The following is a 24,553-nucleotide window of genomic DNA, read 5'->3' on the forward strand; positions in this document are numbered from 1 at the left end:
ATGTCATATATATATATATATATACACATACATATACACACACACACACATATATGTATATATATATATATATACATATATACATAAAAAGAGAGTTAGTATAATTATGTTCCATAATTAGAAATAAATCAGCTTTTCAAGGCTTACATCTTTTATATCTAAGAAGAAATTTAGACAAATCTGAAGGGACTAAAAGGAAAAATAGCTTGTGAAATAATTGACTGAATTGAAAGCATGTTAAATTTATTGGAACAAAAATAATCTATATAAAAACACATATTTGATATATATTTAAGAAAAGGAAAGCATTTCTGTTTTCCTTTTCTCCAGAAACAAGAGCTGAGGTAATGGAAATCACATCAACTCAAAGATATCATACATCCTTTCTCAAAACGACATAGCTTATTAATAACAAATAAAATCACTCAAATCCACAAGTTCAGCATAACTAGAAGACAGAAGTTCCTATAAACCTCAAATTACCTATAAGTAGAAAAATAAATACCAATTCCTAGCAGTTATTTCAAGTTCCCTCTTTCAAGTCTTCAGAGATAGGGGAACTCAGGATAAATAGCAGAAAAGAGAAGAAGGGACTGAGCTAAAAATCAAACAAGAGTGAAAATACTGAGTAAGTCCTGCTAGATCAGAGCACTGACAGAAGGGACAGTCTTTTTTTTAAAGCACACAAGATTCAAATAGCTGATCCTGGAAAAGCAGTCCTCTGGGAAGAAGAAGTTATAAGTGAAAGGCCCTCTATGGAGACTACAAGAGGAAGAGGAAAAGGAGCAGGAGGGGAAATTTAGGACCCTTTAAGGCAAAACAAACAAAAAACAAAGCAAAAGAAGGACACATAATGCTTCCTCCCAATACTACACTAAGAAGTCAATCATTAAAAAGTTGTATTTCTCAACACTGACAGACAGAGTGTCATCAATTTACCCAAGACCAGGATAACTTCAGCTATAAAAATGAAGAAATGTAATTTATATCTACAAAAAATTACTAAAAGAGCCAGGTGTATCCTAGCAGTTTAGGAGGCTGAGACAGGAGGATTCCAAGTTCAAAGCCAGCCTCAGCAATGGCAAGGCACTAAACAACTCAGTGAGACCCTGTCTCTAAATAAAAAATAAAATAGGGCTGGGAATGTGGCTCAGTGGTTGAGTACCCCTGAGTTCAATCCCCGGTACTCCAAAAACAGAAAAGAAAAAAAATACTATAAGAAATAAGTAGAAAATGATAATCAAAACTTTTCAGCTGATGAAAAATCTCTCCTACTTCACCTTGTACCCCACCAATATTCCTAATCTGAAAATTCGAGTGCAGCATTTTGGATTTCTGGATCAGGGATGTCCAACACTAAAGTCTATGTAAGTATTCCAAAATCCAAAGAACTCCAAAATCTGAAACACTTCTGGTCCCAAATATTTCAAATACAGGATATTCAATCAGTTCAAAGAAAAAGAAAATTGAAACACAATATTCCAAACTGAATTAAATCTCAAAAGAAGCACTGTAGAATATGGAAAACTACCTGTGCAGAAAAGAGTGAACCTTGCAGGCCTATATTGGGAAGAGATGCTAGAAGCTTGAGCCTGGTCTTTCCTGAACTTTGCCCCAAGTGCCTTTTCCCTTTGCTAACTGTGCTTTGTATTCTTTTGCTGTAATAATGTACAATGTGAAAATGACTATAAGCTGAGTACTGAGTCCTCCAAGCGAATTATTAAATCTGAGTGTGGCCCTGGGGACATATAACACAGTAACTAGGAAAATCAAACCCTAAGAACATAAATAGGAAAGGAAAAAAAAAATAGAAATTAACCAAGGTTAAATGAATTCAGGAAAATAATTTTTAAAAATAAAAATATATCAGAAAAAAAATAAATTATAAGGTAGACAGCAAAGAATACAGAAAAACACATTTGAATAAAAATTTAAAAAGGATTCTTGAAGTGAGAAGGAAAACCAACCCAGTATATGAAAACAAAAATGAGACAAAGTGTCAAAGAAATGAGTGGTTGAAATGGAAAACTGAAAAATATCCAACATATACTCAATTGATATCTCTAAAGAAGAAAAAAATAATGAATGGAACAGAACTAGTATTTGAAACTATAATCCACGAAAACAGAAGTACTGAATCTAAATAGCAAAAAGGTCCAAGTGATACCCTAGAAAACTACACAAAACTTTTAATTCTGAGTCATATCTTAGTGAAAACTTAAATACTAAAGACAATAAAAAAGAAATATGGAAAAAACTAAATCCAGGGATGCCAAGCAAAAAAATCAATTCAACTAACTTAAAAGGGAAAGTGAAACTGACATTAAACTTGTCAAAAGAAAAATATAAAGAAAGCAACACAAACCAATATTTTCAAGAAAAGAATACATAAACTAAGGACATTATATCGATCAATTATCAATCCAACAGGAAAACAATCTTAAATATGAAAGAACTCAGAAATACTATACCACAAATCTACCTCTGAATGCACATCATTCAACCAAGAAAGGATTAGAGAAATTTAAGCAAAAAACCTGATGGTTAAAATTGAAAATATAAAATTACAGATCTAAAACAGAAACAAAGGTGGTTATGAGGGTGTAACAATATATAAATGCTACATCAAATCAAAATGTAACTAAAAACTAAGAGAATAAGGGAAAAGAAGAAAGGCAAGTAGAATAATCTCACTGGTTGTCATATAGTTCCTAAATAAAAAACCAATGATAAAAGTTGGCAAACCGGTTAATAAAAGACTGAAGAAACAGGAATCTAAGGACACTGCAATCAGGTAAGTACAAAAGTAACCAACCACAAGACAAAAACATGATCCTTCCTAAATAAGTTTTAAAATGAGAACAAAGAAAATACCTCACCCAGATAACATAAACACAGGAACAAAACTTATTATGAAGTAATTACAGAGCTTACCAAAAGTAAGAGAGATATTCAAAACTGTGAAAGGATTTATCTTGCCATATCTAAATAAAAAAGGGATTGCAAATCCAAGATCAAAAAAGAATACAAGCCAAAAAATATTAAATGTGACAAAGAAGGATACTTTTTAATCCTAAAAGCCCTATTAGTTAAGAATTCTATGCAACATAAAACTGATCAACCATTTTTATAAAGCAAAAACTATAGTAGTTGCAAAAAGATACAGAAACACACTAAATATATAGGATTTTTATATCACACCTTTAGTATAAGACAAATCTGTAGAACAAAAAAAGGAACCCACATATAAGGCTTTCAAATATAATGGAATTAGAACATAAGTATATAGAAAACATTAAAAAATGATCAGAGAATCAACACCCATTAAACATGTTCAAAGTAAAAATTAAAGCATGAAAATAAATAAAATTCCTAACTGAAAAGTTGTTTTTTTTTTTTTTAAAAAAAGGAAAAACTAATGATATAAACAGAAATTAAAGTGGTAAAAAAGAAGTCAATCCAATCAATTAATAAAATCCTGGGGGCTGAGGATGTAGCTCAGTAGTAGAGCACTTGCCTAGTCTATGCAAGGCCTTCAGTTCAATCCCCAGTACCCAAATCCTGGGTTTTTTTTTTAAATAACAAAACATATATTCTAGCTAACACTCAAGAATCAGGATGAGAGCATAAATATTCAAATTAAGAATGACAAAAGAAAAAAATTATAAAATGGTAAAAAAAAATTTTAAATCATATACAATTTCTTTGAAAACCTTTATAGAAATAAATTTGAAAACCCAAGATGAAACTGATAATTTCCAAAGAAAATACAGTTTTCCAAAATCAACCCCATGAAAGAGACATTTTTATTTTGTCAAAAAGTAAGAAAGTATTAAAAACTGATGTAATGACAAAGGGACATAGGGACTAGTTTAAAGGTGCTCCCATGAAAATTTGAGGGTCAGTAATTTAAACACAAAATGATAGTAATAAGAATACACTATCCCATGATGCTATTAATAAATGAGGAAAAAGGAAAAGCTACTCCTTATAGTAAAATTCCAATTAATAAATGTAGAAGAGATGATGGAGCTAGAAAATCAACATTTGGCACTATCATACTAACAACCAATTTATACTATAATCATTAATGGATGCTGAAACCAGTGAGTAAAAGTTTTGAGGAAAAAGCTATACAATTAAAAAAAAAATGAATGTGATTTTAAAACTACGTGTTCAATCTTTTTTCATCCGTATCTCTCCTTAATGCAAAATTGACTTTTAACTCCCCATAAAATTTCTAAAACCATGAATTATGCTTTATTTTTAAAATTTCAACAAAATAATTTCAATACTTAAAAGTAAAAATTGGCTTTTAAAATTTAACAGAGCATGAGTTTAGAGTATGACAAAAATTTCAGACAATGTTAACAGCATTTTTCAAAATGTAATTATGCTAAAAAGAATCTGGAGTAGTTATAGTCCCAAATTAAACTTAAGTAAAATATATTAACAAAAAGATGACTTTACAGACTGGTACAAAATAGAGCTGTCAGAGTCTAAGGTAAATTATGTTAGATCATTGTTAAATAGAAAACATTTTCCCTTCACATAATCTGCAAGAAAATTTTCCATTTTTTTAAGTAAGGAAAATATAGCATTTATTATAACTAGGATATGATTTGTATAACAACAACTTTGTAATAAACAAAGGTCTACTTTTTAAATATATAATTCAAAAATTATGCCTAAGTAAACATAAATAAATCAAACAAAACTGTAGTTTGACACATATACAATCGGTTATAGGAATGTTTCTCTAATTTTTTAATAGCAGTGATACAACAATTTTCCTAACAAAATCTTACACAAAATCTCCAAATGGAATAAAGCAGAATTCCCCAGCTGAATTCACAGTAAGGTATCTAAAACGTGAAGTTACCTGTATTTCTTCCTTCCAGGTCTCTACTGAAAAATCTAGGCCTACAGAATTTAAGGAACACAACTGAACAACATTTTTGAAAGAAAATGTTCTAAATTATAAAAATATGCCATTCAACGAACTTTAGTAAAACAAGAATATACTTTTAGTCCACTTACCGACATTCCACATATAGGCTTGTGATCTTGCAGTGACATTTCATTCTAAGCATCTGAACACAAGGAGGGCATTCTCCTGGATGACATGGCAAAACACACGGATGAGGACAACCTGGTGGCCGTGATTTAGAACACCCTTCTTCACAATGAAGGCATTCTGGGCCAGCCTGAAAAATTGCATGGAAATCTATCACCTGAGAACAGAAGCTAATATTTCTATATATTAAAATTTTAAAAGTTAACTATCTAATTAAAATATTTTAAAAATATTTTTAGTAGTCATTAGAAATATAGTTAATAAAATAGCACATGCTCTCATTCACCTTAAAAACATTCAAGATGAAGAATAGTGAGACTGTCAATATGACCATTATTCATATAGATTTTTACGCCTATGAATTTTATTAAGTCAAACTACATCACCTTTAAAATATTAACTACATTAAGTATCTCTAATAAAATGCAAACTACTTCCTAAAAATTTAGAATAAAATGTTACCAATTCATTCACCCACCCACACAAAAACACAATCAATGAACTAAAGAAACCAACATTGTTAACACATTAATAAAATGCATATCAATGAACTAAAGTTCAATTGAATTCATAAAATATATATCAATTAAATAACGCTAAATTACATTTGCAAATAAACATACCTTGATGTAATTTAACAAGGCTTCTCTTCATGCTCTAGTGATTTAAGAATATAAATCACTATAAATTATCTGATAGTAATCAGATTTTATCAAATATTAAAGATTTTAATTGCAGGATATTTACTTTCAAATGTTATACTTGAGATAAAATAAATCAAAGAGCCAAAGACATGGATACTAAGTCTTAAAGACTAAGCATTTATATTATCATTCATAAGTATGGCCATGATTATACTTACATCAATAAAATTCTAATCTATTTTTGGGATTTAGGATTGAAAAGAAAAAGTCTTTCAAATTATAAAAATATTCTTCTACAAATAATTTCTATTTTTTTTAATTATTAAAAAGTATATTCATTCGGCTTGGGAGTAAAAAAGATGGTGGAATGAGATGGATATCATTACCCTAAGTACAGGTATAAAGACACGAATGGTGTGAATATACTTTATATACAACCAGAGATATGAAAAATTATGCTCTTTATGTGTAATATGAATTGCAATGCATTCTGCTGTTTAAAATTAGGATTTTTTGAAAAAAAAATATACTCATTCATTCTACAAATACTTATTCGGCATTTAACTGCCAGGCATTTTTCCAAGTACTGGGAACAGATGGGATCCCAGGAAGTTACAGTTAAGTGAAGAAGTAAAGAACATAAAAACTGTTTTTATTAGAAATTCTAAAGAAAGATAAAGCACAATAAGAGAGTGATGGCTGTAACAAGAATGCAACCTGTCCAATAAAGTTCATACTGAAAAAGAAATTGAGCTAAATAAGGAAGAAAACCAGAAGAATGCAGAATTGCAGAGAAAAGGAATAAATAAAGCTCTGAAGTAAGAACAAACTTGGAATGTTCAAGAAATAGCGAGAAGCGAGACAAGAAAGGCAATTAGGAGTTATATCAGGTGCTCGCTTCAGCAGCACATATACTAAAATAGGAGTTATATCAGCACAGAACCTCCTGGGCCATTGTAAGACCTTTGAATTTTAATCAGAGTGTGACAGAAAACTTCCCAAAGGTTGTGAACACAGAAATGTTACTTGATATACATTTCTAAAAAGATAAATCTGGTTAATGTAGTAAAATAAAACTATGAGCAGCAAGTTGGAAAGAGACTATGGAAATAGAGATAAGAGATAAAGGTGGTTATGATGAAGATGTTAGTTCAAACTAAAGGTAATGAGAAATGGTCAGATTCTATTTTGAAGATAAATCTAAGAGAATTTGCAATGAAGATAAGAAAGAAGTCAAGCGTGATTCCTAGGCAACAAGGTAAAAATGATGTGCAAACATGTAAAAAATGGTAATAAGACTTTTTGAAATGAGAAAGACTGAGGAAAGGACAATGAGCCACAAAGTATACAAACACAATCAAAATTAACAGTCTATTTTATTTGCTCTTTTTAGCTAAATACCTACAATAATCTTCTATTTAAAGAACATGAGAAGAGCATATCAGGCTAGGAGTTAAGAAATCAGGGATATCAATAACTGGTTTGATACTCTCCTGTTCAATGACCATAAACAAGTCATTATTAAGCTTCAATCAATATTAAGCTTCAGTTTCCCTATCTACAAAACAAGAATTATGATATGAGCTCCTTCCAGCTATAAAGGAAACAAAAAAGAATCACTGAAAATCTATGTTTCCTAAACTATCTTCCTGCATTACTTCCAATATTGGTTCCATCTTCTAGGAAAGAAGATCTTAATTAGGAAATACCTCAAGACTGGTTGTCAAATACCACATGTAGGCTCACTAAAAAGAGTCACTGAAGTTTTAACCAAGGAAATAATGCTTGAACAATCCACAATAATTCCCTAATGGTAAAGCTAGTTTTTTAATTTCATATTCTGGAAATCTGGAGAAGGAAAGCTATAAAGTACCTGTCCCCTAACTTGGAGTCATTATCAGCATTTATTAATTGGTTTTATAATTCCTGTATCTTGTTCATTTTATCATAGGTACATTTTTCTTAAGGACCAAGGCATGTATTGATGAAGAAAATAAAGAAATTATAAGCAATATATTTACACATGTGCACATGAGTAAGAATTATACTGAGTATTTGTTGTCATGCATTATAGAACCTATATATATAGTGCTACCTACAACACAAGTAAAATCTTCAATAACATAATTCAAAATTAATTTAAATATCTGTAAACTTAATGTTACTTAATAATACAGGGAGGTTTAAAATTTCTGGCTTATTTTCCATAAGATACTAACCAATATTATTAGGAGTCCCTACATGGTGAAAGTCTAGGGAAAAACATTAAAAGTTTCTAAAGCCGAGCATGATGGCATACACCTGTAATACCAGCGTCTCAGGAGGCTGAGATAGGAGGATCCTGAGTTCAAAGCCAGCCTCAACAAAAGAAAGGCACTAAGCAACTCAGTGAGACCCTGTCTCTAAATACAAAATAGGGCTGCAGATGTGGCTCAGAAGTCAAGTGCTCCTGAATTCAATCCCCATTACCACAAAAAAAAATTAATTAAAGTTTCTAATTTAAAATCTGATTAGTTATATTTGTTTTTCCTTATAAAATGGCAAATTTTAGAGATATCTGAATGGGTAAGTTCAAATGCTTGTGAAATGCCTTTAATAAATATATCACACATCTATAATGCTATTTATATTCCAACAAAAGATTGGAAATTTATTAAAATTGTGAACATTATTTACCATATGTGTCAGGTGTGGAAAATATCTGAGAGCAAATGCTCTAAACTAACACATATGGGCAGGAGTGAAGATGATACTGCTACCTACTAAGAAGACATACAGATTCTATATTTTTATCATAAAATCATAACCTGTGTATTAACACTGTATATGAAGAGTTTCACATTAAAAGACACATTTTTCTGAAGCAGGTCAAACATGAAGAGCAATAAACATCAAGTTGTTAAAAAGTCAGCTGTCTTAGGAAAAGAAAGGAAGGAGAAGGGATGAGGACAATGAAGATAAAAGAAGCTACAGCAAAATGAAAAAATATTTATGGTATAATTGCTATAAAGAATGTTTCAAGCATATGGTAGGCAAATATATACTCAACCTAAAGATACTACCTTGTTTTTGTCACCGCAGCCTTCAACTTCAGTTACTTTGTGGCATTCTTTCATACAGGTATGATTCTGACAAGCTAAGATTCGTCCACAAACTCTCTTACAAGAGTAGGGTCCAACAGCATGGCATGGTAGAGGACTCACCTAAACAAATAAAAAGGAAATTAGTACAATATACACACATACACAAAAAACACCAGAACCTATGTTTCCAAAATAACTTTGCTTTGAGAACTTTCACAAAAATCTAAAATGTTTTCATTAATAATTTTTACTATCAAAACCAAAATGATGGGCTAGGGTTGTGGCTCAGTGGCAGAGCACTTGCCTCGTACAGGTGAGGCACTGGGTTCAAACCTTAACACCACATATATATCGATAAACAAAATAAAGATATCGTGTCCATATATAACTAAAAATAATTTTTTTAAAAAAATGACCTATCACAAAAAATTCCCTAAAAGACAGTTGCCAAGAAGCAAAATATTCTATTCCAATGGAAATTCAACATGATGAATCTATAATGAGTACATATATTCAGACAAATTCTCAAATGAAAGCATGAAATATTTTGTAAATTAGTAGAAAAAGGCTTGCATTGTTTAAGCTAATGAAACACAATATTTTGACTGTTATTTCTAGTAACTCTAGTATAGATTAGGTACAGATTACAAGCTTTACTTAAAAATTATGCCTATGGGCTGGGGTTGTGGCTCAGTGGTACAGCACTTGCCTAGCATGTGTGAGGCCCTGGGTTCGATTCTCAGCACCACATATAAATAAAATAAGTAAATAAATAAAGGTCTATCAACAACTAAAAAAAAATTAAAAAAAAAAACTATGCCTATAACTCACCTCATGCTTCCCAAGACATTCCCTACAAGGAAAAAATAAAATGAAATAAAAACATTATAAATCTTCAGAAAGCGTTTTATTATTAAGAATAAAACAAACACAGAAATGATAAGTCACTGTGTAAACTTATAGGAAATAAAGTTAATATACACAGAGACCAAGTCTTTCCTATAAGTCAGTAAAGAGCAATTGAAATTTGAATTAAAATTACAATACTGACACATACAAAAAAATGAAATATGTATAAATCTATATATGTATATATGTATACATTAGTACACACACACAAAAAAAACAATATACAAGACTACAAAAGGCTGAGGAAACAAAAGGTTTTAAATAGAGGAGAAATATTTCATGTTCGTGGATAGGAAGGTTCAATATTATTAAGATGTCTTTATTTCCAATTTCACCTAGATTCGACACAATTCCAATCAAAATCCCAGCAAGTTACTTTGAGTATCAACAAACTGATTCTAAAGTCTGTATGGAAAGATAAACAGACCCAAAATAGTCAACACAACATTAAAGAACTAAATCAGAGGCCTGACACTGACTTCAAGACTCACTATAAAGCTACAGTGATCAAGACAGCATGTATTGATGAAAGAACAGACAAATCAATGTCAGGGCATAGGAAGACCAGAAACAGACTCACATAATTGCAGTCAACTGATCTTTTGACAAAAGAGCAATAGCACTGGATTAGACAAAGGAGAATAAAGGGAAGGGAGAGAAGATGGGAATAGGAAAGACAGTAGAATGAATCGGACATAATTCTCCTATGTTCACATACACGACAAATGTAACTCCATGTTATGTAAAACCACAAGAATGGGAAGTTACACCCCATGTATGTATAATATGTCAAAATACACTCTACTGCATTGGGTACAGGGTAGCATACTCCTCTCATCCCAGCTGCTCAGGAGGCTGAGGCAGGAAGATCATGAGTTCAAAGTCAGCCTCAGCAACAGCAAGGCAATAAGCATCTCAGTGAGACACTGTCTCTAAATAAAAATATGAAAAAGGGCTGGGGATGTGCCCCAGTGGCTGAGCACCCCTGGGTTCAATCCCCAGTACAAAAATAAAATAAAATAAAATACATTCTACTGTCATGTATACCTAACAAGAACAAAAAAGAAAAAAATAGATTTTTTAAAAATGGCAAACAACAGGAGAAAGGAAATTCTCATCCAACAAACAGTTGGTGTTGGAACAAACGAACGTCCTCTTGAAAAAAATCTAGACAGACCTTGCACTTTTCAAAATAGATGACTCAAAATGTATCACAGACCTAAATGTGAAATGGACAACCTAATTAAAATAAGATCTGGGTGACCTTGGGTTTAGTAATGACTCTTTAGATACATCACCAAAAGTATGATCCATGAGGAAAAAAAAAAGAAGGTAAGTTGGGTTTTATTACATGAAAAACTTCTGCTCTGCAAAGAACACTTTGGAAAATGAAATACAAACCACATACTGGGAGAAACCATTTGAAAAACATACACCCGGTAAAGGATTTATGTGCAAAATATACCAAGAACTCTTATACTCAAAGTAAGAAAGCAAACACCCTAAGTAAAAAAATGGGCAAAAGATCTGAACAAAGAATAGATATCTCATCAAAAGATCTACATATTGCAAATAGTGTATGAAGATGCTCAACATTATATGCTACTAAGGAACTCAAAATTAAAATGAGATGCCACTATACACCCATTGGAGTGGCTAAAATTCGAAATCCTAGCAGTGTATGTGTTGTGAAAGATACAGAATATCAGGGGCTCCATTCATTGCTAGTGAGAATACAGACTGGTATAGATATGTTGGCAGACAGTCTGGAAGCTTTGTACAAACCTAAGCTTGCTATGCGATCCAGCAGTTGTACACCTACTTAGGTGTACTTACTTACACTTACTTAGGTGTACTACTTACCCAATCGAACTGAAAACATATCCACACAAAAATCTGCACATAAATGTTCATAGCAGCTTTACTCTTGGTTCAAAAATCTTGGAAGCAACCAAAATCTCCTTCAATAGGCAAATGTATAAGCAAACTACAGGACTTCCAGATGTGGAATATTACTCAGTGATAAAAGGAAATGAGCTATCAAGTCATGAGAAGACATGAAGGAACCATAAATGCAAACTGCTAAATGAAAGGAGTCAGTCTGGAAATGCTATATACTATAGGATTTCAACTACTGTATATGATGTTCTGGAAAAGGCAAAACTATCAGTAATTAAAAACTTACCACAGAGAAAAGCCCAGGACCAGATGGCTTTATCAGTGAATTCTACCAAATGTTTAAAGAAGAATTCACACTACTCCTTAAGAAAGGATACCTCCCAACTCATTCAACGATGTTAGTATTTCTCTGATACTAAAACCAAAGAAAGCTATCATAAGAGAAATACAAACTAATATTCTACATGAATAAATTCAGGTGAAAAAATTCTCAACAAAATAGTAGCAAACTGAATCCAATAACATGTAAAAAGGATTATATACTATAACCCAGTGGGAGGAAAAATGAGAACAACTTTTAAAAAATAAATAAGAATATTTCCTTTAAAAGACCAATAGGCAACACATACTAATGTTAGATTTGGAACCTTAGTTGTAGACTACAGCCCCTTTTCTAATTTTATGTAGCTTTCCAGAATTCTGTGCTTCTTTTTCCCTATAATCCATAGCTTCTGCTTAAAATATGAAACACTCCAGGATTGTCTATTCCCTCCGATTCAACTGTTAGAGCTCAAATACAGTCATCCCTTGGTCCATCCAGTAAACTACCTCCTTTAATTTCCAATGTTTCCTTGAACACTCTTTCAAGTCTGACATCTAAAATCCTAGCTTTCTTCACCCTCAAGGAGCTCGTACTCTAACATGGGAATCATCAGGAAAAGTAACAAACAGTAAGTCTCTTAGATGCGCTTTAATTAACTGTAAGCACAAGTTGCTATGAAAAGGTGAAGGACATTAAACTCCAGCTGGGGAGAAGACTCAAAAAGAATGAAGAGAAACACAGAAACTAGGTTAGAGGCCAAACCTGAAATAAAGATGAAATGAACTAAGACAAAGGGGAGAGCTTGTCAGTCTTATGTCAAGAGATTAAAATAACAAAAAGCAACAACAACAACAAAAAAAAGGTTAAAATTCTAATACTCACATAGAAATAGGAACTTGACATGGAGGACAAGGTAATGCAGTCTGAATAAATGCTGGCTCAGAAGGCTGCTCCCAAGGACCTGAAGGTTGGTGCTATGAGTAAAACACATGACAAATTTAAAGATTAAATTTAAAGGATTAAATCATATGACTCTTAATAATCAAAGAAAATAGCTCCCATATATCCTCTGCTCAAGCAAACTGAAAATTGTTCAAGTAATTAAAAAATTCTGCTTATTGAAATATTTTATTCCATTTATATACTCAGATTGTTCCCCTCCACACAATTAAACATTAAATACCAAGGCTGACTCCAGTTTTTAAAAGGTAGAACAAAGGCAGTGTAGCCTTCTTTACTTCTCATAATCCAAAAAGAGAATGAAATACAACTGTAAACTCTACCACTCATTAGTTCACTGTAACCTCCATTATTTTATTCACTGTTGTTCCTCATCACCTAAAAGAATTCTTGATACATAATAAGAGCTCAATAAAGACTGAATTAAGTGAATGAATTGCTAAGAAAATTAAAGGCTATCTATAACCCTAAACCATAATATATGAAGAAATACTAGCAAATTAATCTATATTCCTGGATTTACATAACTATCACACTGATTTGAAAACATTTGTTTATTTTATTTCCTTTTCTAAGAGTTTATGAGTTTTATTTTTATTTTTTTGCAGTGTTGGGAAATCAAGTTTTGCACATGCTAAGGAAGTGCTCTATCACTGAGCTACACATCCAACCCTTATAATATGAGCTTCATAAGACAAGAGACCAACTCATATTTTCCTTGTACACCAGCTCCTAGCACAGTGCTTATTATCTAAAAAGTATTTCATCATTTTTTATTGAATGACTATGTAAAATCCAGAAAATATGATCCACAGCAATGCATCATCTATTTAATAATACTGTTCTCTTACCCTGCCTGTCTGCTTTATTAATGCTTGATCATGACATGAAGCAGGACACAAGTGACCACATTTCTCCAAAACTTTTTGGCAAGGTTGATGACATGGTGGACAAGGACCAAAATGACAACGATGTTTTTCTCGACTTGTATGATGGCATGTTGGTGGTCGACTAAATCACAAAATACAAATTGTTACTTTTGACCATTGAACAATTACATCTAAAGTGCAACTATCTATATATCTTCTGATTCCATATAGAATGAGCATACTATGAAAATATTTTAATATATCAAAGAAAAATTAAATTACTAATATATTAAAAATCAATATGAATTTAAATTATAAAATACCAGATATAAGTTTATGCAAAGCTTTATACCAACCTGCATATCTCTTTGCATTTGGGTGGCCTTGTGGTTCGTTCTCGGCCACAAGGTACTGTCACTTTTGCATTACCACAATTGCACTTTACATCTACAGTTTCTGGGCATGGATAGCAACTGCCTGACCAAAAAAGAAATAAAATAAACAAAGTCTTACATTTAAAAAGAAGTTACTTTATAATCATCCAAATGCTCATGTGGTAGAATCAATAAATTTAACACATTTGCACAATGGAATAGCCTACAAGAACAAGGAAATAAATGACAGCAATATGAATGTACTAATAGATAACATTAAGCAAAAGAAGCCATATACAAAGAGTAATGTAGGATAGTATGATTCCATTTATATAAAGTAAATGGGAAAAGCTAATTTTTACTGTTCAAAAGCAGAATAATGGTTATGAAGGATTTAAGAAGGTTTTGGAAATGTCAGTAATGTTCTGCTTAATGATATGAATTCTGATTATATGGTTATGTTCAGCTTATAAAACATCATCAAGGTATGCTTCTATGATTTGTATACTTTTCCATGTATACACTGGTACTTCAATAAAGCTTTAGAAGTTTCAAAATGTTCTAAAAGTTCTATTCTAAATAACAAATTTAACATAACAGTCAAAAATTACAACAAGCAAAATGGCTTTTAAATCTTTGGAAAATCTAACACTAACAGTAATCTTTTTGGCCTATTTACGTACATACTTCTATCCAAGTACGTCATTTTTAAATAAATTCCCCAACAAGAAAATAACTTCTCTCTCATGACCTGATGTTGGTTAATAAGCACAGTCAATTATTTGTGCTTTGTGAAAAGACTAAATTCTAAACCCTCTTTTTAGGTTCTGATTCTATATGTTTTTGTTCTAAACATTTCAAAAAGTAGTATTGAGTTTGCTGTGAGTTGGTAGAAATATACAAAAAGAAAATGAAAGAAACCTTTTCAAATTCTCACTGAGGCTCTGACATTATCTTAAAGACTTTCTTCCCACTAAGAAAGTCCATTAGAAATGAAATAATGAGGAAGGAATGGGAGTCTTTAAAGAGTGAAAATCTTAAACTACTAAGTGTCAGGAACAAATAAAAAACTGCTCAGCAACTAACCTGATTAGAAACAGACTAATGACAGAAAATAGCGTGGTTTAATACCTCTTACAGTTAAAAAATAGTTCCCTAAAACAAATATGAGCTACAAATTAAGAATTTTGATTCCAATAATGAGAAAATGAGAGAAAAAAATAACATCTATTGTACAAATTATTAATTTATACTTCAGTTTTGATAAATATAATCCAGTGAAATATTGATGGTAACATAAATCAAGTCATCCTGACACACATAATCAAGTTTTGATTTTTTCTAAAGAATGATTAGGTGCTACACTTTTCAATCTAATAGTGATATTTTCTGTTCTCAACATTTGACATCAGTATCTGTTATCAAAAATCAAACATAACCTTTTTGCCACACTAAAACTATAGCATCATTTTTAAAAAATTGTCTTAAAAAAATAAGGAATAATTTCCCTAAATGGTCTTCCTACTGACCAAAAGATTTATATTGATACCTATATAGCATAACAAATACTAATGAAAAGTTTCAAAATTGTATTTTCAAAATTAAAAAGCAGCTTACAAAGAATAACTACAGTCCAGATCAAAATCAATCGGCAAGAGTTGTGTAGTTGAGGAATTATCAAGAGATAACCTTTAACTTTAGAGAAATGTAAATCAACTTTTCTTACATTTACTATGCAAATATGCAATTAACATCTTCTCCCTGAGATGTCTAGAATGATGACAAATATTATAAAATAATGATTCTAATTCTTATGTGAATTAAATGGTTAGAGTTGTACAACAGTGGCTTCTAAATTTTTTTTTAAATAAACATATTCTTAAAAAAATAAACGCTCTGCCAAAACTTGAACCCGTGATCAAATTTCTAAATCCAACTAACAATTTACAAGAAATATACAGGACAGAGAAACACATTAAATAACACCACAGGGATGCAATATGTAACATCTAGAATGAAGAAACCAAATAAAGCAACCTAATTTCTTCAATGAAGAAGCCACTAAGGGGGGATGGTGAAGGAGAGAGATTATAGATTGAAAGACTTAAAGAGATACATAAACTAATAGCATCATGTTGATTTCACGGTCTTAAAGAGTCACACAAACTGAGTTAAAAAATAAGAAGCTTATGATACAAGAATTTGAACACCAGATATTTGGCGACATGAAGAAATGTATTAATGACAAAAGTTAAGAATCCATTTTTAGGATGAATACTGAAATATTTATGGGATTTGTTTCAAAATGTGAGGAGAAGGAGAAATGTTCTCAACACCACTCTGCTAAGTAAGATATTTGCTCTAGACTTTCTACAGAAACCCAATCAGATTAAGGATATTCTTTTCTATGACTATTTAAATTTTTGTCATATATGGATGTTAGATTTATCAACCATATTTCAGACATTGACCTAGATGAGTTAATATAGTAAATCACATTATTAGATTTACTAATGTTAAACCAGCCATATATTATTGAAATAAGTCCAACTTGGTTATGACAGATTAACCATTAATATTTTCTCAAAGTGACATGTAATTTTCTCTTACTTTCCTTGTAAGATAAAATATAAGTTGGATGTGTGGGGTTTTTTAACATATACTTTCAAGCAGCTTAAGAGGAAACTGAACTTATATACATAATAAACATTAAGTTGTTAAAATAATGTGTAAAAAATCAACTAGGCCTGGTGTTTTCCTGATGAAAAAATTTTAAACTACTGACTCAACTCTTCAGTGGTCATAGACCTAGTCAAGCTTACATGCCCAGTGTTTTCACAATGGTCTATAGAGTCCTATTCATATTCTCCTTTTTCTAACAGTCCTTTAACTCATGATCTCTTTGACCTCATGTCCTGCCATATGTCCCTTTGAGCATTCTACTCTATAATTACTGCTTTTTGACCAGGAATACTACACAACTCCCATTTTCATATGTCTTGAGCCCTTACTTCTTTTAGGTCAAATGTCATCTTTTCAGAGTCCTCTCCTTGATAAACAATAACATATTTATAAATGTAAACATAAAATAGTATGCACCATTCCCAGCATCATGATTTTAGTTTCACTTTTTCTTTTAATACTTGTCTACTATGTTTAATAGCCGTATTAACTGAATTTGACCAAGAAGGGAAGAGTCAAAAGTTAAGTTCCACAGGAGCAGAGACTGTCAATTTTGTTCACCCATATAATCCCAATACCTGATATTTAGTGGATGCTCAAAAATGTTATTATAATAAATTAGGAATTTATTCTCACAGTACTCTAAGGATCACAATTCTCACAGTACTCTAAGGATCCATTCAGGGAATCTGCAAGATCTCACATACACAGAGCAGAATTGTCCAAAAGCTAGCGACAAGCCACATCACAAAAGATTAAATGCAGAAACAGATTATGTAAATACAGTTGCCCTCTATCAAGCAAGACATTCAGGATATTTGCAAGAATGTAAAAGAGGGCTGGGGATGTGGCTCAAGTGGTAGCGCGCTCGCCTGTCATGCGTGCGGCCCGGGTTCGATCCTCAGCACCACATACAAACAAAGATGTTGTGTTTGCCAATAACTAACTAAATAAATAAATATTTAAAAAAAAAAAAGAATGTAAAAGAATAGCATTCTCACTATTTATTCAGAAAGTGGTTATTTTTCACAAAATGTTATATGTTCTAATAGGTTTATTATTCCAATTTTAAAATAATAGATGGTACTATATTTTATTTTAACTTCAGATACAATAAATGTAAATGGGCAAAACCCACATTAACAAAAGTTCCTTAGGGTCCCAAAAAGAATAAAGGGGTCCTCAGACTAAAATGTTTGAGAACTGGTCAATCCCTTACTAGATTTAATTTCATATAAATTCATTAAATCCAGAATCAAACCCAAAAAAAGTCTATTAACATCTTAACTAATTTGAGAAAAAAAATGTATGGGGGCAGGGCTGAAGCTGGGGCTGGGGCTGAGGCTCAGCAGTAGTGCACTTGCCTAGCATGTAAGGTACTGAGTTCGATTCTCAGCACCACATATAAATAAATAAGAATAAAGGTCTATTAACAACTAAAAAAACTTTTTAAATGTGTGAGGAAGGTTAAGGGAGGGGAAAAAAAAAAACACAGTTTTACAGAAAGAACAAAACTTATATTCAGAAGGCTTGCGTTCAAATCTTGGCTATATTGCTATACTAGATGTTTCCCTGAATAAGTCTCTGAATCCCTTTTAGCACCAATCACACTGTTGATAAAATAGGCATACTGTCTACTGTCCTTTCCTACGTACTTCTCAAGGTTGTTAGGAAGACCAAATAAGATAGTGAATATGAATGCTATCAACTTACAGCACTAAGTAAATACAAACATTATAATTATGGCTATTGTTTAATTTTACCTCTGTGGCAGACAGACGGACACTTATGGTTTCTACATCCTAAAGTCCGTCCACAATTTTGATCACAAGGTGGACAGTTTCCAGGGCAACACTAAAGAGAAAGCAATATATTGAGAATAGATAATTTGAAAATCCATGCATAATATGAATGTCATTACTAGTTATTTACAGAACTTACAGAAAGCAAAGATATTTCTCTTCATTCTTGATATTCCATTCACTCTTGAATGAAAATATTCAAGAGTATCAACATTCCTCTGGTAAGTAGATATACTAAGAATTTACAAGTTTGAACAGATAATGACCTACTCTAATAATATCAAGCTGAATTTTCTTGCCCTTCAGTTAATTTTTCTATGATTTAAAATACTTTCATCAGATTTCATTTACTTTTCTATACAAATACTGACAACATTACCTACTTAGATGCCACAGTCAATTTGGGCAACTAGTTTTTAATATTTTTTAATATTCATTAAAATAAAACTTGTATAGATCAGTTCGGCAATTATTTCCAAACCATGAGATCAGAAACCAACTAATGAAAAGAAGTAGATAGGCTATCATTCTTTGTGATTTCTAATTTGTGAGAAATATAGCTACCACCTGTCCTAATTTTCATTCACAAAGAGTAGGCAACTACTTAACATCTACCTTGCCTTTCTAACCTCTCCCTTGACTTTTCACATACTCAAACTTTGGAAAGAAAACACATATTACAAGAGTATTAAAGATATTTAGGATTATAACTCATAAAAGAACAAGTTTCAAAAGCATATAAAAAATAGCTCCAAACAATATACCTTACTGAAAAGCAATTAAAAGTCAAAATTGAGCATTCAATTAGATAGTATATACTGAATAATGCTATGTACCTATCACTTTCCAAGTGGCAATAGTATTCTCTGACTTGAATAAGCCTACTGACACTTTAATTCCAAACATGACAGAGTAACATTCATCAGATTTTCCCTCCACCTCAAACAACTAGAAAAATCAGACAAAAGATATGAAGTCACAGTTTTTTGACATTAATCATGCAGCATAGAACAGCAAAGGGAAACAAACAAGGTGAGTCCTACAATTACAACATCTCTTGACTTGAAGGTCTCTAAGCTGTTATACAAAAAGGAAGATCACAAGCAAAACCTGGTAGATTCACCACGTTAAACAAAAAAATAAAACAAAAAATATCATAATTCAAGGAGGCCAGTGGGGCTAGAATTTGTGGTGAGGAGGTAAGTGTACAGAGAAAGTTCTGGAAAAATCCAGAAGGGGCCGCTGAATCTTTGCCTGAATAGTGACCTATACAGGTGTGAGAAGACTCTACCCAAAACCTGCGAAAAAAACACTGGAAGGAAAGGAAAACAATTTCCAGAGGTTGCACAGGGCTAGGAATAGTTTGTGTTCCTATGGCCAGAGACGGAGTATCTCCCAATACACAGGCACTGCGTGTGATATTTAAGAAGAGTTATTGCCTCAGTAGTGGGGCCAAATTAGCCCTAGACAAAGGAATGCTCTAGTCACATCTAACTCTATCAGGTCTAAAAAAGATCAAGAGGTTTCTAAGGAACTTAACTTTGTCCTGGAATAAATATTATAAATACTTAAAGGAATGTTAAAAAAAAAAAAAAAAAAAAAAAAAACCTCAGCACCCAAAAAAAATGTAAAGTTTGCAACATTTAAAAAACAATTTTAAAAATCCTCAAGCAGGCCAACCTTAGCAGGAACATATAACCCAAGAGACACAGGAAGGAAAAAAAAATTGACCCAGAAATGAGAATTGATAACAATTAGTAGACAAAGACAACAAAGTAGGTATTATTTATTTATTTTGTGTGTGTGTGTGTATGTGTTTTCATACATGTAGGGTAATGATGTCCATCTCATTCTGTCTTTCCTACCCCCATACTAAAGTAGGTATTATTGATATAGTCTAGCCATATATTAAAGAAGATAAAGAAAAATGTTAGCATGCAAAGCAGCATAGGAGATATAAAAAAGACCCAAGCTCAACCTCTAGAGATGAAAATACACGTCTGAAAAGAAAAAACACAGGATGAATAAAAAGCAGATTAAATAACACAGAAGAAAATGGTGAATGTAAAGGCAAAACTACATAAACTATATAAAATAAAATATAGATGTTAAAAAAGGCTAACAAATAATTACAGCATTAGTGAGCTGTGGTACTACATGTAACAGATAAATCATCAAAGTGTCTGAAAGGGAATGTAGAAAAAGGAAAACAAGAAAAAATATCTGATAAAGATCAAAAATTTGAGGAAAACTATACGTGTATGAATCCAAGTTCCTCAAAGAAAATAAGGGTGAAGAAATACAAAACATTATGCTAAAGAACACCAAAAAATTGCTAAAAACTGATGATAAAAAAATCCTAAACAAACAAACCAGAGAGACAGAGAGAAATACATTATGTACAGAGGAATAAAGGTAAGAATCACAGCTCCTTGTAGGAAAAAATATGTAAACTAGAAGACAGTAAAGTACCATCTTTTAAGTATGGGCAGAACAAAATGTCAAACTAGAATTCACAAAGGCAAAAAAAGACACTTTCAGACATACAAAGTTGAAAATATTCATTACCAGCACCAAAAGAAATGTTAAAGGAAATCCTTTAGATAGAAAGAAATGAAACCAGATGGAAACTTGAATCTACACACACAAAAAAGTACCAAAAATAGATTAAAAAATCTTATTTTTTTCAAACCCTTTTAAAGCAAAAATGAAAACAATATATTGGGGGATTATAAAACACATGAGAAGAAAAAATTGTAAGAATCATACACTTTAAGTCAGGAAAAGTGTCATAAAACACACTATTGTAAAAGTCTTAAAGAATATAAGGCCAAAAGCAACACTTCGAAGAAAGAAAACTAGTTATAGCTAATAAAAACAGTAGATAAAAATGGAATCACTAAAAAATAACATTCAATCAAAAAAGAAGACAAAAAAAAGGGAAAGGAATGAATGGGAAAATAGAAAATAAACAGCAAAATAGAAGATTAATTTATTTAACTTTTTTTTTGTGATTCCGGGCATCGAACCCAGGCCCTTGGCCTTGCTAAGGCAAGTGCTCTACCAGAGTTACAAGATTCAAATCCAACAATAACAAAAAGATCATATTAAATGTAAATGGTTTATATCAAAATCAAATGACAAAGAGTGTTAACTTGGATAAAATAAAATCCAAAAGAAATATACTTTAAGAGAATGAAAAAATATGTACTATGCTAACACTAAGAAAAACAAAGCTGAAATCATCATTATATTTCAAGCAATTTAAGAATAAGGGGCTGCAGATACAGCTTAGTTGGCAGAATGCTTTCCTCACATGCACAAGGACCTGGGTTCAATCCCTAGCACCACCAAAAAAAAAAAAAATTATCTGGATTCAATCCCCAGCACCACACACATACACACCAAAAAAAAAAAAAAAAACCAAGGATAAGGAAACTTACCAGAGATAATAAAAGATATTTCATAATGAAAAAAGGAATCCAGACTCAAGAAGATTTGAACCATAGAAGTTAGGTCTCTACCACCAAATCAACTATCACTTTAACACTGCTAATGATATTTTAAAGTTAGGGAACACAAAGAACCTATGAACCAAACTGAGAGGACTGTGGTACAAGACAAAAAAGACTCTTTTAAAAAATTGACAGCTTTCTCATTTAAAAAAACAACTAAAATTAACTTAGAATATTTATTAATATTTTATACAGAAAACAGTATGTCTGAACATTTAAGGAACAAGTCAGGAAGACTGTTTATCATGGCCCCAAAAAGGAAGAATTCAAGACAATTTTTAATCAGTTTTCCAAACTTATTAAGCATACCTTTCTCCTACACTGATGCTTCTGACAGTCTCGCATCTTGACACATTTAGTTTCACATATATAAGGTTTATGGCAGGGCATTCGTTTTGTATGCTTTCCACAGCGACAATGTTTTTCCACTTCCTGGAACAAAGACATGGTATTAAAACTGACTTTTGTTAATATCCTTTTTTTCCCACATTACAATTTCCATAATTACTAAAACATGGACAAAAATCTTAAATAACAAATGTATATGCAAGACTTTACCCAAACCAAAGTTGTCTCTCCCAAAATATCTGTTTATCTCATTCTGTTCCAAAAACAACTTCTTAAGAATTCATTAAATTTAGTAGAAATGATAATAAATATTTAAAAATATGCCACACATTAAAACTACTTATATCTAGCTATAACCATAACATCTACACATCTTTTCTCAGTAGAGCAAGAAAACTGAACTACCTAGTCAGCTAACTTGTTGGCCTGGTAGTACAGTCAAAACCAAAATGATATATATAGTTAAGACTTAAATCTAGGCATTAATTTTTTTCCATCATCACTAGGCCTAATTCATCACTGCTTCAACTATCTTCTGAGAACAAATAAACTCACATTGGAATATAAAATAAGAACTTTTATAACACAAAAACAAAAGGCAATTTTTAGATTTGATTGCTAGCATACTCTCATTTCTTACTATAAATATTAGGACATTAAACTCATATACATCACTACATAGGTGTATATGAAAGTAAATAATGGAAAAGAATCACAGACAATCTCATTTGACATATTATGATATGTCGCTCCAAAAGGAATTATTACAGGACATAACTAACTTGTCTACATGTTTCGCAAGGACCTCGATGACAACGCTGTGAACATCTGTGGATTCCACATTCCAGGACTTTGTCACAACTATCTCCACAAGTTGGTACATCTTCTGTACAAGGCAAAGAAAACTCTAAAAGCAGACAAAAATGTCAAGGTTAATATGATACATTGCTATTAAGCACTAACAAAGTGCTCTAAAGAATAATATAGCTTTTTCAGATTATGAATTTTTCATCCATATAGTTATTGGGAAAAAACTGCCTTTAATGAAAATAACTCATAGAATTTTAAGGCTTATTTTTTTAAAAAGAAATTTAAAATTGATCTTGTTTTGCTCATGGCATCTACATCCTCAATTTTTCCAAAAAAAATAAAATAAAATACAAAATAAGAAATTTGATACATGACAATTCTTGTATGTGCTAACTACTTCAGATATGGTTACCTAATGAAATGAGTAAAACTACAAAGAACTTTTATGAGGAACTTTCATAATACAAAGAAATTGTTTTTTTAATTTGCTCTTAACCTCACAGGATTACTCCATTCGGCATGGCAGGCATCAAAAATACAGATGCTGGGCTGGGGATGTGGCTCAGCGGTAGAGCGCTTGCCTGGCACATGGAAGACCCTGGGTTCGATCCTCAGCACCACATATAAATAAATAAAATAAAGGTATTAAAAAAATACAGATGTTGATAAGGATATGGGGCAAAAGGAACCTTCACATACTATTAGAAGGAATGTAAATTAGTATAGCCTCTATGAAAATCAGTATGGTGGTTCCTCAAAACAATAAAAATGGACCTACCATATGATTCAGTTACACAACTCCTCTACATTTATCGAAAAAATGTAAAACCACCACACTGTGGAGATACACACATTCCTATATTTATAGCAACATAATCACCAGAGCCAAGTTATGGAACCAGAGTAGATATCCATCAACAGAAGAATGTATAAAGAAAATGTGGTATGTATAAACAATGAAGGTTTTTGTTTTTGTTTTTTTATATTTTTTAGTTGTAGATGAACACAATACCTTTATTTATGTATTTATTTTTATGTGGTGCTGAGGATCAAACCCAGGGCCTCACATGTGCTAGGCAAATGCTCTAGCACTGAGCTACACTCCCAGCCTAAGAATGAAGTTTTATTCATCCATTAAAAAGATGCAATTATAAGAGCAGGAGAAGAAGATTAACATTTAACAGGGATGAGAGGTGGGAGGGAAAGGGAGATAGAAGGGAAATTGCATGGTAATGGAAGGAGACCCTCAGGGTTATACA

The 24,553-nt window shown here is 31.7% G+C and overlaps 1 protein-coding gene across 1 annotated transcript in view; it reads right to left on the bottom strand.

The window, feature by feature from the left end:
* Nfxl1 (nuclear transcription factor, X-box binding like 1) overlaps nucleotides 1–24,553 on the bottom strand; it is a 45,756-nt gene that overhangs the window by 13,911 nt on the left and 7,292 nt on the right. The window contains exons 5-13 of the mRNA XM_048784197.1: nucleotides 23,267–23,391; nucleotides 22,446–22,568; nucleotides 18,583–18,673; nucleotides 14,120–14,240; nucleotides 13,746–13,905; nucleotides 12,817–12,908; nucleotides 9,636–9,657; nucleotides 8,784–8,924; nucleotides 5,041–5,207 (exon numbers count right to left, since the gene is read on the bottom strand). Coding sequence (XP_048640154.1) covers nucleotides 5,041–5,207; nucleotides 8,784–8,924; nucleotides 9,636–9,657; nucleotides 12,817–12,908; nucleotides 13,746–13,905; nucleotides 14,120–14,240; nucleotides 18,583–18,673; nucleotides 22,446–22,568; nucleotides 23,267–23,391 — 1,042 coding nt within the window. The remainder of the gene's footprint in view (nucleotides 1–5,040; nucleotides 5,208–8,783; nucleotides 8,925–9,635; nucleotides 9,658–12,816; nucleotides 12,909–13,745; nucleotides 13,906–14,119; nucleotides 14,241–18,582; nucleotides 18,674–22,445; nucleotides 22,569–23,266; nucleotides 23,392–24,553) is intronic.

The sequence above is a fragment of the Marmota marmota genome, unplaced genomic scaffold (assembly GCF_001458135.2).
Source record: "Marmota marmota marmota unplaced genomic scaffold, marMar, whole genome shotgun sequence".
NCBI lineage: Eukaryota > Metazoa > Chordata > Mammalia > Rodentia > Sciuridae > Marmota > Marmota marmota.